This window comes from Triticum aestivum, chromosome 5B (genome assembly GCF_018294505.1).
Source record: "Triticum aestivum cultivar Chinese Spring chromosome 5B, IWGSC CS RefSeq v2.1, whole genome shotgun sequence".
Lineage (NCBI taxonomy): Eukaryota > Viridiplantae > Streptophyta > Magnoliopsida > Poales > Poaceae > Triticum > Triticum aestivum.
Genome location: NC_057807.1, coordinates 225,576,229 through 225,591,853, shown reverse-complemented (window position 1 = coordinate 225,591,853; position 15,625 = coordinate 225,576,229). Strand labels below are relative to the sequence as shown.

General features: G+C 44.8%; 2 protein-coding genes across 2 annotated transcripts; one reads left to right on the top strand and one right to left on the bottom strand.

Moving 5' to 3' along the window:
• Positions 1-58: 58 nt before the first annotated feature.
• LOC123111110 (uncharacterized) lies at positions 59-6,250 on the top strand. Its single transcript, XM_044531797.1, has 3 exons — positions 59-485; positions 2,403-4,167; positions 4,733-6,250. The coding sequence occupies exons 1-3, from the start codon at positions 119-121 to the stop codon at positions 5,781-5,783; spliced, it is 3,183 nt and encodes a 1,060-aa protein (XP_044387732.1). The 5' UTR covers positions 59-118; the 3' UTR covers positions 5,784-6,250.
• A 4,577-nt stretch (positions 6,251-10,827) lies between these two features.
• On the bottom strand, positions 10,828-14,081 carry LOC123111108 (stearoyl-[acyl-carrier-protein] 9-desaturase 5, chloroplastic). The gene is made up of 3 exons (XM_044531796.1): positions 13,244-14,081; positions 11,718-12,207; positions 10,828-11,528 (listed from the first exon to the last, which is right to left on the bottom strand). Exons 1-3 carry the CDS (start codon positions 13,348-13,350, stop codon positions 10,968-10,970), a joined length of 1,158 nt encoding a protein of 385 aa, XP_044387731.1. The 5' UTR covers positions 13,351-14,081; the 3' UTR covers positions 10,828-10,967.
• Positions 14,082-15,625: the final 1,544 nt, after the last annotated feature.

Here is a 15,625-nt window from a genome sequence, read left to right as displayed (position 1 = left end):
CATCGGACGGTGGGCGTTTTACGACTGCTGTTAAAATGGGGTTTAACAAAACCCTGGAACGAATCGCAAGCCCACCCCGGCCCAGAGGGAGAGGCGGCGCCGATCCGAACCCCCAGCCATGTCGCCGCAGCTCCTCCTCCGCCGCTTCCCCTCCGCCGGCGCCCACCTCTGCCGCTACCAGGGACACGCCCACCGCCGCCGCCTCAGCTCGGCGTCGGAGGCGGCGGGAAGCCCCGGCTTGCGGCGGCAGCACGAGGAGGAGAGCAAGGCGGTCAAGGTGTCGGTGTGGTGGGACTTCGAGAACTGCCACGTCCCCCAGAACGTCAACGTCTGCCGCGTCGCCCAGCGCGTCTCCGCCGCGCTCCGCGCCGCCGGCGTCCGCGGCCCGCTCTCCATCACCGCCTTCGGGGACGTCGTCCAGCTCTCCCGCGCCGCGCAGGAGGCGCTCGTTGCCACCGGCGTCGTCATCTCCCACGTCCCAAGCAGTTGCGTCCTCCCGTCCCCTCTCCTTTTCCGTTACATTCCCTTATCTCTGTGCGATTCTCTATTATTTGGGGGGGAAAAGTCGTGTGCGTTTCGCTTGTTGTGCTGCACTGCTGCTGCTGGTTTGCGATGCATTGCCATGTTTTTTGCCCTGTTAGTACGTATGCTTGAGTTGACGGTCATGAATCGCACGGTGTCGTTTTGTTTATTTGTACTATTTCATTCACATAATTGAATACCACGAATGAGTTACTTTGACAGGATGGAACACACTTGGGTTGCATAGAGTCGAATTGAACAATGGAAACCATGTGTGCGTGTGTGTGTGTGTGTGCGTGCGTGTGTGTGTGTGTGTGTGTGTGTGTGTGTGTGTGTGTGTGTGTGTGTTTTCTCACCAGAAAGGTTAGAACTTTGCTTTGATATTGCTTCAGATTTGTGGGAGATGTGCTTCATTTTTATAGCGTAGCAACATTAGAGGACTCTGAGAAATGATTATTTGATTTGCAATCACTCGATTTGATAACATCTTCACTGCTTGATGATCTTATAGAAGCATAACCTGTATAGATTTTATCATTCGTTTCGTAGTAATCTGTAAGTCATTCCTTCAAATTTTATGGGCAAAATTCATGATGTTTCTTTTACATATTTTGGATCGATAAAATATTAGGCAGTGCTGTGGCCATGTTTCCCCAATTTTAGGCAACTCTGGTATCATGTGATTAGGTTGACGGTTCACTGCATGAATGGCATTGTGGGATTGGTCTAGATATAGGATTTTGCAGCTATTGTAGTTTCGGACGATTTTTGCGGTCATATTCACCGCAGTACGGGTCATGTCAGATGATATTGTTGTCGTATCAGTCTGTTAAGACCAGACCGATATGATGAACTAGTATTTTGAAGCTTGGATTGGTGTGCTAGGAGTTTGTTTGCTAACAATTGTTAAGTAACAATATTAGCATCCTCATTGGTGCTCTCGAATTTCTTCAAACTAGTGGTTGGGGCGCCACCCTGTGGCGCCGCTTGAGAGGAAGTTGTGCGTACGTTTTCACTTAAAATAAAATACATAGAGTCCTCTCCTCCGTCTAAAAAAACATCTCAGAAAAAAATATACTCACCTTCATCTAAAAAAGGTAAAAAAGAAAAAAGAAAAAACTACCACCGCAGCCTACCAGCAAGTGCCACTTTGCATAACCCTCCATTTAAAAAATACCAGATGTCCCCATCTCCGTTACTTACTTACTTACTAAGCCTTCTGTCCCAAACAAGTTGGGGTAGGCTAGATATGAAACCCTTTCACGAGGACTTCCCAGGAGGTCACCCATCCTAGTACTATTCTCGCCCAAATGGGTTTCATACCCAAAGGACTGGCTAGTTTTTACGTTGGCTCGCCAAGCCTATCACAACCCTTAGATATGAAACCCTTTCACAAGGACTTCCCAGGAGGTCACCCATCCTAGTACTACTCTCGCTCAAATGGGTTTCATACCCATGGGACTGGCTAGTTTTTACGTTGGCTCGCCAAGCCTATCACAACCCTCCTCCTTTACCCGGGCTTGGGACCGGCTATGCCTAGAAGACATAGGCGGAGTTATGTCTCCATCTCCGTCTAAAAAGAAAAAAATACATATAAAAAAATAATCCACACCTCCATCTAATCTTTTTTCCAAAAGAGTTCTCATCGCGGCCAACCAGCTTGCGCCACATGGCATAGCTGGTTGTTTTTTTTCCAAAAGAGTTCTCACCGCGGCCAACCAGCTTGCGCCACGTGGCATAGCTGGTTGGCCGCCCTTCCCGCGTAGCTTAATGGGTTTAATTTGGCGGTCTGTATTATCTTTTATTCCTTTTCAGATTCTTTGCTGATGTGCTATTGTGGTTTCTCTTGTAATACTAACAATGCTATTTCAATAATGTAGGTGGAAAGAACAGTTCTGACCGGTCATTTATGGCTGATCTTGTCTACTGGATTGCTCAGAACCCTCCACCAGCTCATTTTTTCCTCATATCTGGGGATAAAGATTTCGCCAACATTTTGCATCGGTTGCGAATGAGCAACTATAACATACTACTTGCTTGTCCTGGTAAAACTACCAGTGTACTGTGCAATGCAGCGACGATTATGTGGCCTTGGGAAGCTTTAGTGAAAGGGGAAAATTTCTCACCAAAGCGTTTTAACCACCCACCAGATGGTTTATCTGGATCTTGGTATGGTCACTACAAAGGAGCCCTTGACGACCCCTTCGTGGAAGCTGAATCAGAAGAAACCATTGCAACACCAGTACCATCTGATGTAATATGCCATAATCCCAAAAATGCAGTTACTGCAGTCCCCAAAGATGTGGTTGATGGGATACGAGAGGCACTGAATTCGTATCCTAGTGGGGTCAAGCTTTCAATTCTTCTTCAACATCTCAAAAAGAACAATGTGCCTCTTGGTAATGATTTCTTTGGCCACAAAAAGTTGTCTTGCCTTCTCCTATCAATGCCAGATATTGTGAAGTTTGTTACTCGTTCATCTGCTTTAAGAGAGCCATGTGTAGTTGGGGTGAACAAAAAATTACTGGAACCTGCTGAACAATGTTTTGAGCCCCTGAGTTCTGTTGAAAGTGATGGCAAGGACAATAACCGCGGTCGAGCAACACACAATGATAAGAAGCCTCCATCCTCCGTGTCCACTTCTTCTCCTGAACAAAACTGTAAAACCCTAAGTTCTCAAAGTATCATCAGGGACAGAAGCTTCAAGCAGACTGTATATGAGAACCCAGCTGCATCTGCTGTATCATCTTCCCCACAAGATGTCTTACCTGAGGATCAAAAGGTGTGCCCAGCAGCTGATATGAATGCAAGGCCAGAATCACCTGCCAACCACAAGGAAGTTGATGCCCCTGGAACTCCCTCTTCCTTAGGGGTGGAAAATACTGTTAACAGTGATGGGCTATTAAAAAGTCCAACCACAAGGCCAAAATCATCTGCCAACCACAAGGAAGTTGATGCCGCTGGAACTCCCTCTTTCTTAGGGGTGGAAAATACTGTTGACAGTGACGGACTATTAAAAAGGATCTGGGTACTATGGAATGGCCCTGAGAGTGCTAATCGTGAGGTTTCTCAATGTCATGAAGGCACTTCTGCTGAAGTCGCTGATTTGGGAACTCCTCAGCAAGATTGCAATAGTGATCAATGTAGCAGGCTTTTGAATAGGATCCATAAGACCTCTTCCCAGAACAGAAGTTCAGATGTAACAGATGGCTCTGCAGCTATGACTGTTAACTTTTCAACTTTGTCTGACCATGACCATTCTGAAAAACATGCAGAAGAGACAGAAAAGTTAAAGAGGGATCCGCCTATTCTGCAGAACTCGAAACCATGTACTGGACCTGCATCTGTTCCATTGTGTAAAGATGGAGGTGATACATCCAAGATGAGTAAGGGCTTTTTTAGTTGGGTAATGCGGTGGTGGAAATTTGGAAAATTGGATGGAGATAACAGTATAGCCATGAAAAATGGCATTGATGAAGCAAAGACAGACATAATTGAGGAATCTCAACCTTTGAAGGCTTCAACTTGTGGAAATGAGCAGCAAGTAGTTAATAAAATATTCACAAGATTTTACTTTTGGGATGTTCTAGGGAAACAGCTATCGAAGCCCATTGGGTCTGAGCTTGTTTCGAAAGCAAAGACAAGGTAAAGCTTTTAACACTGATAATTTTATTCCATGCCTTGTAGTCATCTCAGTTCTTACTTATGATAAACAGAAAGTGTTGAAGATTTTACCAGTGAAGTCTTGCATGTAATATATTCTTTACATTTATAGTATTTCTGTTTGTGTGTCTGAAGCAATATACAGTATGTAGATTGTCCAGTTCAACTAAGGAGAAGGAAATAGCATTCATTGCCAACAGATTTATACCTTGTGCTGCCAACAAATATGCCCATCTATAGATAGGTTTGCTTGCATGAGATCTTGTAGCCTGATAACATAGTTCTGCAATTTTGCCTTGCTGCTTTAAAACTTCTCATTAATTTGTTTGGATGTGTTATGATCATGTTGCAGTAAATATTGTTGCTCAAATAGTTAGTTTAGTAGTCGGAGCACCTATATCTTTCATGAGCATGTGCTGTCTACTCCAGAACTAATTACAGGCAAACAAATGGATCCAACCCAGATTCACATAAGCTAATACTACAAATCATGTTTGGCTCGATCACTTTAAGAGAGATTATTCTTACATGATTCTTTTATTGGCAGGGAGGAGTTGGTACATGGATTGCAGAATTTAGATTGTTGGCCTCTCAAAGGCCTTGTCGAGAAAGATGTCAATCATCTGGTCCATTTGTTACTTTCAGAAAAGAAATGGATCGAGGAAACTCCTTCTAGCGATTTTCCTTTCCGTCTTACACTCCCTCAAAAGAGAACGCGCACTCCACCAAATTCCAGCACAACAAGCACTCCACCAAATTCTAGCACAGCATGCACTCCATCAAATTCTAGCACAACATCCACTCCACCAAATTCTAGCAAGTTTGATCTGAGTTCTCTCTTTAATGTCAAGCCATTGGAGCAGGGTAAATATGGCGGTGAAAAAGGTAGGACAAATAGGACTCCGAACAGGGAGGAAACATTGTCTGATTGCCACAAGCTATTGAAGGACCTTCTCCTGCAATACAAATATGGATTTAACATCAGCATTTTCAAGCGTCAGTTTGCTCAGAAGCACGGATACGAGCTTGACCACCAGAAGCTTGGATATGCAGACATTGAGTCACTGTTGCAGATTATGCCTGGTATAAGGGTAAAATTTCCAAGGGTTCTGCCTGCAGAAAATGGGAATGATCAGGGTGGCAGTAAGGGCGATGGGAATCAAAGTAATGGCGATGATTCCATCTGGGGGGAACTTGGTCCTGTATCTGCCACTGCCAAAACTGCTGAAGGGGTTGATAAAGAAACTTGCTACCGGCCTCCCACCTGCTCAGAAGATGATTTCTCTGACGATGAGAATCAAGCAGAGCAAGAGCCCAGAAGAAGCGCTGAACAGAGCTCGCTCCTGAAAATCATTGATTCCTGGAACGGCAGCAAGGATGGCTCTGGCAAGAAACCTCAAGAGGACGGGGTCATGGATTGTTCCAGGAGCAGTCCAGGTTACCTTGACACTCTGAGGGCCACAAGGCAGCAGCAACAGCCACAGAAGCAGTATTCCTTTGTTTCATCAGACTCGGAAGAGGATGAAAGCAAGGATAAGCTTGTGGACAGCGTCTTGGGTAGTCTGCAGAAAGCTCGAGGCGCAAAGGCGTCTAATTGATGAGCTGGTAATGGCAGCAACGCCTGTTTTCCTTTTCTCTTTGAGCGGCAAAATGGCAGCAGCTACCCCGTTGCCATACTGAAAGCGGGCATGCTCCTCGTTTGGATTATGTTCTTCGTCAGCTCCTCAAATCAGCACGACATGTTGGGCGGCGCGGCGGCCATATACATTTCATCTCCTTAGTTTAGAGGGTATTTATATTATTCTTGTAAGGCTAACTGACAAGCTTCATTTAGCATGGCCATTTTAGTTTGCTGAGGGTTCACTGGTATTTTGAATAAACTGGAGCACTGCGATTCGTTGGTAAGGCCTCGCTGGGTACCAAAATATAAGGGGTTAATTAGATAAATGCCACTGCAATTCTGTCGATTCAGAGAAATGCCCACTTTTCCTCTTTGGAAAAATACCACTGAGATTTTGCATCACACTTATAGATGCCATCATGTAACATTTATAAGCTTGTCTTCCTTCTTGTGTTCTTCCTCCATCCATTACGATAAGGTTGGGTTTCTACATCGGGGCAGAGAAAAATAGTTGTTTGCAGTTGCTTTGTTGCAACTGCAATATTTTGTTGCTGATTCTTATATTTTCGCTATGTCGGTTGGCTGCATTTGATTTGGTCAACATACGCGGTTGATTGGTCTTGAGTTACTAGTGCTGCCTTGTTTTTGTTTTCTTTAGGGTACCAGTGTTGCGTTTGGTAATAAAAGTTTTGGTTTGGTGCAGTGTGAAATCTTATTGGGCGTGTTTGGTTCAAGTTTTAAACACAACCCAGCCTGGTTGAGCAAAAACAGGGCCTAATACGCCATATGCAACTAGTTTAGTTGCCCGCATCTAGTGTTCCTGCATTAAGTAATACGCAAGTGCACTTTGTTTGGTTGGCTGCATTGGCCCTAGCGGCATATGGATACGCCGTACATGTTGTGCTTACCTTGTACCCCAGTTGGTGAGCTTACCCACAATAATCACATCTAGCACACCAACGTCACAACACAGCAATGATGATGAACTGAGCGAAGATGATGAAGTTCTTCAGCTTCAACCCAAACTGACGATCCACCTTAGCAGCTTCCACTTTGACAGCTCCAACCTTGGCACTGTCAACACTGCTGCCTCCGTGCTTTCGCACCCAGATGGAGTAAGCTTGTTCTGCTTCCTGCCTAGTCTTGAACCCTCTCTAGTTGATGTTGCTATACGATGCCACTTGTGCATTGGCTTCTTCCCATGAACTATAAACCCCTGGAACCTCACCGATGAACACGACATACCACTTGCCCTAGCAATGCACAAGAGCAAGAGTTGAAGCAGCAAATCAATGGAGCACAAGTAGTAAGCAAAGTAGCACACAAACAACAATGAAGCAGAACAGAAGTAAATCATGCATGATCATACGGATAGCAAGTTCAACCTAGCACTACCTTGGTGTTAACCTACCACCACATTCAAAAGAGGGTGTCGTCCTACCACCACAAATTCACCATCAGAGTGAGGGGTTAATATATACCACCTCACCAAAATATACAGACCATCAAATAGTTTTTGAGCCCTAGCTACACAAAATGTACGTCGTCATCGTCGTCGTCGTCGCCACCGCCGTCGCCGTCGGGGATCATGCACGCTCACAGGCAGCACTACTCTAGTAGTAGTGCTTGCCCAGCCAGCTCCTGAGCCACAGCACCCTGTGAGCGTCGGCCATGGCAACGAACCCAACATCCTGGGCCTTGTTGTCAAGAAGGTGGCTGAGAGCTGCCATGAGAGCCCGTTGCTGAAGCCACCCTGGGTCATGACAGCGCCATACAAGTCAGGGTGGACGTCGAGGGGCTTGCACTCCCTGATGGTTGTTGCCACCTCCTTCACCGCCTCAGTCATGCTACAAAAGACATTGATCTCCTCCTCCAGCAGGCCTCCTCTCTTCCTCTTCCTATCATGGACGGGGTCAAATGGCTTGTCGAAGGGCTTCGCAGCGGGCTTGTCAGGACCATCAAGGACCTCGACGTCCGGTGTCCCAGGGAAGTCTGGCATGGGAGAACCAAGAGGCTCACCCGAGCCCATGGCATGCTTCCCAGTTGCCAGCCCGAAGGAGAAGATGTGCTGCATCTGGATGTAGTCTGGATGGGTGTGTTGAGGAACTCAGCGTCCCTTGGGTGGTCCTAAGAATGAAACACAAGTGTTTTTAGTTGCGATTAGGAGTAGGCAATGATGGACAATATGAAAAGGAAGAGGGCTGTGAGCTAATCGCGACATGGCCCTTCCCTGCCTCGCCTGAGCCAGGCTCGCGAGCTACTGCCGATTCATGCGTTTTCCCTGGCCTGGCTTGGACGTGCTTTAAGTTTCGTGCGATGCGGGCCGCACAGTGAATGCAAGAAACCAAACGGGCCGAATTCTTCCCGCGCGGGCCAGACTGGGCCTAATGCGGGCAACCAAACACGCCCATTGTGAGTGTCGTACAAGTTCTTTGCGGCCATCATTGTTACTATGCGCGTGGACCGTCAGAGATGCTCTTGTTGGACCATCTTGTTGGATCTGTAGACGGACGGATTCGAATTCTTGTGGGTCATCATCACAATAGTACTCCTTGATTCGAATTCGGAATTCTACATATTTATTCTAGTGTGTGTGAGTAGTTACAGTAGTAAAGGCAACAGGTGCCTGAGTCAGTCATACACACACACACTCACTCGAACGACGAAATGACAGCTGATGATCAAACGGAACTCTACATATTTTTTCATGAGCCGGTGGTTTCCTTGACAATGCTACAACTAGGTACTATGTAGTTGTTGTTTCTTTAGGTTGACCTTACAGTGTGTTTCCCCGCGAAAAAAGAAGAAGACTATATAGTGTGAAGGCGCAACATAACATGGACCATTGCTGTTGAAGTAAGGCCCCTCCCAATGCTCCACCTTGTACAGGTGCTAAGGCTGTCATGTAGGCAAAAATTCTGACGTGGCAAGGTAATTAAGAGGATAGAGATGAGTGTGGTGACCTCAGGAAGAAACAATGCCAAGCACGAGAACCTAGGTAAAACACTTAAATTGGAAGGATCTTATCAACGCATGAAGAACTTTAGTTGCAAAATCATTAAATGAAGGATGCTTAGCACCAACAAGTTAGGCACCTATGCATTGGAAGCTTTAGTTGCTAAATTTTTTAATGTGCTTAGCACCTCATGTAAGCATCAATGCATTGGAACTAGCCTAAATGTGCATCTCTTGGACACCGCCTATTGCTATTGGGTTTTTGTTGATTAATGACATCAATTGAGGGGCACAAGCAACCGTAATTTGGTTTGAGTCCCAAGACAAGATCCACAGTAAAGTTCCAAAGAATCCACGTTAACAATTCTACCTATGTTTTTAAACACCCCGGTACCATTGTGTTTTTCTACTCGGTACTACCGAGCCCGTATAGAGCGAGTTAACCCTTCTCGACAATTATGTTCATAGGTTGGAACTACCGTCCATGTTTGTTCTAGTGAGCCATGTTTCCTCTAAAAACCTTTCTTGTTAGCTCTGACTCCTTCGAGTATAACATTGTCCACGACACTTCCGAGCTATTTCGGTTTGTCTTTGTATCTAATCATGGTATAAGTCCAATATTTTTTAGTTGTGACATGGCATTTATCCACTATTTTTCTGTTGAAAAATACTCAGTTTACTATGTTACTGGTACTACTAAGAAGTTGGTTTTACCCAGTACTTCTAAGTCTATTCCATTTCTGCAAAAAAGAGCCAACTTTTTTATGTCAGGAATCTTTGCTTCTTTTTACCCCGATACTTTCGAGTATAATGTTTTCTCTAAGGTTTCCTAGACATGCTTTGTCCATTCAATTTTTTGAATGTATCCATTAGTTCCGAGATTATTTCTACGTTACTTCTGCGCTAGTTACTTTTTCAAGTAATGACTAGATTTCTGCCCGCTCTCTATATGTAGACTTGCATATCCTCTTAGTTGCGGAAAGCAACTCACCACCTCATTCCATTTCACTCCATTCCAACTGGCACAAGTTTAAATCCACAGAGTCCCAAGGCAAGAAAAGAAGAAAGAAAATTGTTGGGTGATCCCAAGAACACTGTGGTAGTTTCAATGGCAGCTGGACCCCCCCCCCCAAGCAAATTACCAAATGGGTTATGGTCAAATTTCTCTAATAACAGTTGCATGATTCTTTGAAGGTCAAGCTCCTTTCTTCTTCTTGAACCACTACACAGAGTTCATCTCCTCTTACACCATCCATATCCTTTTTGTGAGAGAGATCCTACGGGTGCGTGTTCTTGAAGAAAGCTTTGATTGAAGGTCTTTTGATGAGTTCTACCAAGTGACTTTGTTTTGCTCTGTTACTCTTGGAGGGTGTGCATCTCCTAAACGATTAGAAGTTACTTGATAGCCTTCAACCACTAGGCTCGCTGTTCGCCTACTTTGTAAAGATGTACCCTTTGTGAGGGCTCAGAGTTTTTGAAATATCAGGTGCTCCCGAGGGAGCTCGGCCGTTGGATCGAGCTCTAGCAATTTTGTAGGAAACTCCCCAAGAGTCCGGTAATTATATGCAAGTCTAGCGGCTTTGTCCCTAACCCTTGATCTGAGATCCAACGACCCACATGGGCTTGTATGACCGGAGCACAGGAGACTTGGGAGTACCTAATATTGACCATGTTACTCTCGAGAACTAGTCAAATTTTAGAGCATCTCCAGCAGCTCCCTAATAAATTAATTGAGTTTGAAAGGTGTGTAGCCGCAGCTTATCCCCAATACAACTTCACATATACATAGCCTGACATATGGGCCCCACATGCATCCCCTCTCTCTCCAATGGTTGGCGGTGAGGCGCGCATCTGACTGCAGGCGTGCCTTGGCGTGAAGTCTCGGGTGGTTGGCTCCCGCCAATGTCAATTTGGTTATAGGGGAAGATGAGAAGTTTTTTAGGGGTTCACCCAAAACATTTGGGTAGATGGGAGCTGTTGGAGATGCTCTTAGATGGTTATACATGTCCAAATCCAATATTCAAAATGGACAACTAAAACAAACAAACAAACAAAAAGTCTGGATGTGTTCATGATATAATTATGTTATTTTAAGCTTCTTTGGCACATGTAGAGTAAATACGTTTATAGTAGTACAAGTCAACAGTTGCTTCATATTTTGAAAATAAGAAGAACAAATCGTCTTATAATTGTTTTGCAATGTCACTCAAAGTTGCACTTGCCGACCATGGATCCAGCTGAAAGGAACAACCGGTAACTGCTTCGCCCTGCCCTGAGCTCGCTCCTCCAGCTTCCTGAACCTTGGTCCCAGTGAGCAGAGGAAATCCTGAGCCCGCCTCCCTTCCCCAGACAGCCCAGTGAGGTTGGCGACGTTCCACCTCTGCACCAGAAAGTCGAGGATGTCCGCGTAGTCTATGGCGGTGTAGACGCCCAGCCGTTGAGCCACCGCGCTGAAGTGCTCAAACAGGTTGTCGTCCTGCCCGTCGTACATCAAGTGGGCGGGCATCGTGACCTTCTTCCTCATCATGGCCGCGAATGCCAGCACGGTGTAGTCGGGGTCGACCTCGAAGAGCTTCTCCACAATCTTGGTGTAGGCCGTCTCATGGCGCTTCTCGTCGGCCGCGATGGTGCCACATATCTGAGCCAGTTTCAGGTCCCCGTACTTCCTGGCGTGCCTTGCAGTGTTGCCGTGGGATATGAAGGTTGCCCTCTCTTGGAAAGATGTGTAGATGTAACCCTGATATGGGTTGCCCTCGGTTTTTGGATCCTACAAGTAAGAAGAGCACACCATTCAACTAGCAAGTGTATGTATATGTTGCCAAATCGTGGGTCTTTCCCCATTCGGGACATATTGTAATCCTTGTAATTAATTTTGTCAGCAAAAAGGAAGCAAGAAAAATGGAGGTTGAGATAAAAAAAAGGAAATTCAGGAACCTGACACCAAGTGCTTGCTTACCATTCCAGCACCAAGGAGATACTGTATGGTCTTCTCAATCTGCCTCATATCAACCCTCCCGGTGAGGTACATGTACTTGTTCATGAGATCACCGTGCCTGTTCTCCTCGGCCGTCCATGCCCTCGTCCAGACAGCCCAACTGGCTGGACTGGTGCCGGTATCGTCGCCGACACCGCCATCGAGGATATTGAGCATTGTCTGGTAAGTAGGGAGTGCTTCCTCAGTGACCATGTCTCCAACCAGACAGACCAAGTAGTCATCCGGGATCTCCTTGGCCCGTTCCCTCAACTCCTTGACTTCATCATGGAATCCATCCGAGGAAGGGTCTGGCAGGTAGTCCTGCGGCTGCCAGGATTTCTCTACTGGCTTCAACAAGACCAGGATGTTGTCCTCTGCCCAGCGCTCCAATGAATCGAAAACTTCCTTCTTTTCAGGTGGGAATGGTTGCGCGAATCGGACTTGAGTGGAGGCCTTTTCGGGAGTTCCAACCCTTCGTAAGCAGACAAAGTAACTTATAATGATAGGCACAAGAGTAATGGAAAAATGAGTAATATAACAGAACTAAATAATCAAATTAAAGCTCAAAAAAGAAAGAGTATCCAGATTGGTGAAACACCTAGTATGTTTTTACCCCCAGCAAATTCACACTAGTTCATGCAAATTCAAGAAGCATTCAGAGCTTGTGAGCTATGGCAATGGGTCTAAAACTAAGTGCTAATTTCCATGAAATAAATCATCGATGCTACTCAGATACTCTTTTCGAGCAGCATGGCATGCTATTTGCAACTACATGCAAGAGGAAAACGTAATGAGCTCAAGCACGTAACTTCACTACACTAGTACTTCACGCTTTTTGAATGCCATGGCCTGCAGGTGAGTGATCTGGGCACCACGACTACAGAACCGAGCAGGAGACCAGCGAAAAAACGCAAATAACACCCAATCTGCTTCTCACAATCATTCAACTAACAAAATAAAAAAAGGGGCATACGCAAAAGTTGCATGCCATGCAACTGAACTGTAGGATTTAAACATGCATCTGTCCAAAGACAACAAAGCGAAAAAACACTGTGTGCAAGAAATAATAGCTCGCTCCGTAAACAAAAAATAACAAAAATAGAAGAGAAAACTACTTGTCAATAACCAAATCAGCTTGCAATAAGGCGTAGAGTGAAAAAATTTCAAAACTCGACTCTCCAATACCCACAAGAACATTAAAGCAAGATTACGATGATAAAAGCATCAGCAAACACATAAATGACCGAAAACAAATGAACACATTCTTTTATGACCAAATTCAGTTCATTCTAGGGAACCTACAGGAAACCCGTTGGAAAAACCAAAGATTCATTCATTCCCAAGACAGAATAACCACTCGCCATCTCTGGTGTCCAAGTAGCAAAATATCAGTTCAACCAAGATCACGGAGCCGACACAAGCACTCCGCGCAAGATTCAAGAACAGAAGAGGAATATATAACCAACCACAAAGATTTTTGCATGATGAAGAGGAAGAACAGAACTCACTTGGCCTTGGAAGCCGTGGCCACCACTGTTAATTTCCTCCTCAGGCAAGAAGACACTAAAGGTGCATGGAAGGTGCCGCAGGAAGGCATGTATGCCATTAGATACATCAGCTTATCAATCCACCAACACCACTTTCAACGCTGAGTTTAGAGTTTGGCAATACTTTGATTCTGCCCACTTACGTACCAGCTGAGGTGGGAGGTAGAGTGAGCAGTTGGAATGGAGTACTAGTAGTCGGACTAGTACTAGTACTAAATGGAGGAGAGGAAACTGATTTCATTTTGTTTTTATTGTTACTTCTGACCTGACGGCTTGTGCAAGGTTTCCAACCTCTTTTTGTTGCATTGAAAAAGAATCAGTTCCTACGGGATTAAAGTTAGTTGAGTCCCAAATACGCCAACATATATTTCTCTAATCTCTAGCATGGGGGAAAAATACGCCCTTCAGAAATTTGAAAACAAGCTCTTGAAAACAAAGATATCTATGATAAGAGTAACATACAGGTAGGTGCAGAAATAAATAAGAAGTATCCAAATCCTGCAGACTGCAAATATAATTTTCACAAAAATGAACAGACAATAATAATTTGTGCTAAAATTCAACAAATAGAACATAAATTTGAATATATTCTATATTTTCTTGTTCGGAGTCTCTCTCTATGCTTCTCCGAATTCAAATTCAGCATTGAAATCTTTTTGTAGAACATCTAACCAGCCACAAGTCATTGTAATTTAGAATCTACTCCCTCCGTTCCTAAATATAAGTCTTTTTAGAGATTCCATTATGGACTACATATGGAGCAAAATGAGTGAATGTACACTCTAAACTACGTCTATATACATCCGTAGTAGTCCATATTGAAATTCTAAAGAGACTTATATTTAGGAATGGAGGGAGTACATGTTTCATGAGCATAATACAACATATTATAATGCTGAATTCTGTTTAATGTGAAAATAAATTAGGCAAATGTCGCAGTTCGAGCAGATCCAGCGTACATTCGTTCGGAGTACGAGTTCAATCTCTATCCTAGAATGGTATTCGAAACCAAAGAACCGTGGGGATAAATTTTCTAATTATTATAATTAAAATATGGCTGCAAACACAGGGAAATCAATATTTGATTTCACATTCAATCTATTGCCGACCCGACCTAGATAATAGTAGAGTGAGTATTATTTTAGTAGAGTGAGTATTGAGCTGCTATGATCGTGTGAGCACAGTTGGACACTTGGACTTGGACTTATTCTTAGGATGCTTGCACATACATTCACTGAAATAGTGTGGTGCGTGCTTGCAGGTTGCTTGAGAAGCCAAAAATGATCACCTCTACACACCAACACTCGCTTACGTTCGCCTCCTGCTTGCACCAGCATCAAGAATGCATGATCAGAAACCACTTGGTCCAACCAGGCATAAACTCTTTCTGTGATTTTTCTTTAGTACCACTGCTTCCTTTTCTACCAGTTTGGCAATAATTCGCTTATGATGGTTTTAGCTCACCACCATAATGCGTGAAAATTTGGGGACCAAATACTTAACCCAGCAAATACCTAAATATGGAATTGGTTGGCCTAGGTGAATTTCACTTGTTCTTGAGCTGCTACGAGCATTGTTTGCAACAGTTTTATAACCACACTTGGGCATTCTGTGCAACAATTTTTTTTTTCTTCCTAGGATCCACTAGTAGCTAATTCATTAGCAGAGCTTCATGGATCGTACATCAACAGCCATTAGGGATATATGCAGGGGAGAAATCAACACATACACACACACAGGTATATGTTTATTTCATCAACAGCATACCGGATTACTTGCTAACTACTACTGGATTGAATTATACATCAACAGCAAACAGGCAAGAGCACAGCACTCAGCAACAACAGCAAACAAAACACAGCGGCTGCCCGAGGCGAGCCGGAACCGACGGACGTCGCGGAAGATGATCAGCAAGCACATGACATCAACAACATCGATAGCCGCTGTGTGTTGTTGAGGAGGAGGAGAAATTCACCACCGCTGGACCGCAGCTGCTCCTCTTCTCCTTCACCTGGTCAGGGGAGGCGGCGCGAGCTGGAGGAGAGAGTCGTGGCCGCCGCCGGAGGGGGGGGGGGGGGGGATTGCGAGGGAATGAGTCCACACGGGGAGAGTGGTGGGGTAGAGGAAGGCGAGCGAGCGGTGGTGGCGGCGCCTCACGAGGGCCGCGCGAGCACCCATTTGCTCGCCGCCGCCGAACGGGGCAAAGTGTTGCGCAATTTTTTTCAAGAGTATAGTACCAAATTTATTTCTTGTTTCAAATATTCACTTGTCTAGATTTGCGTAATTTTTCTACCGCGTACAACCTCATAATAATCGGGTTGCTAAATCTCAGTCGAATGAGAT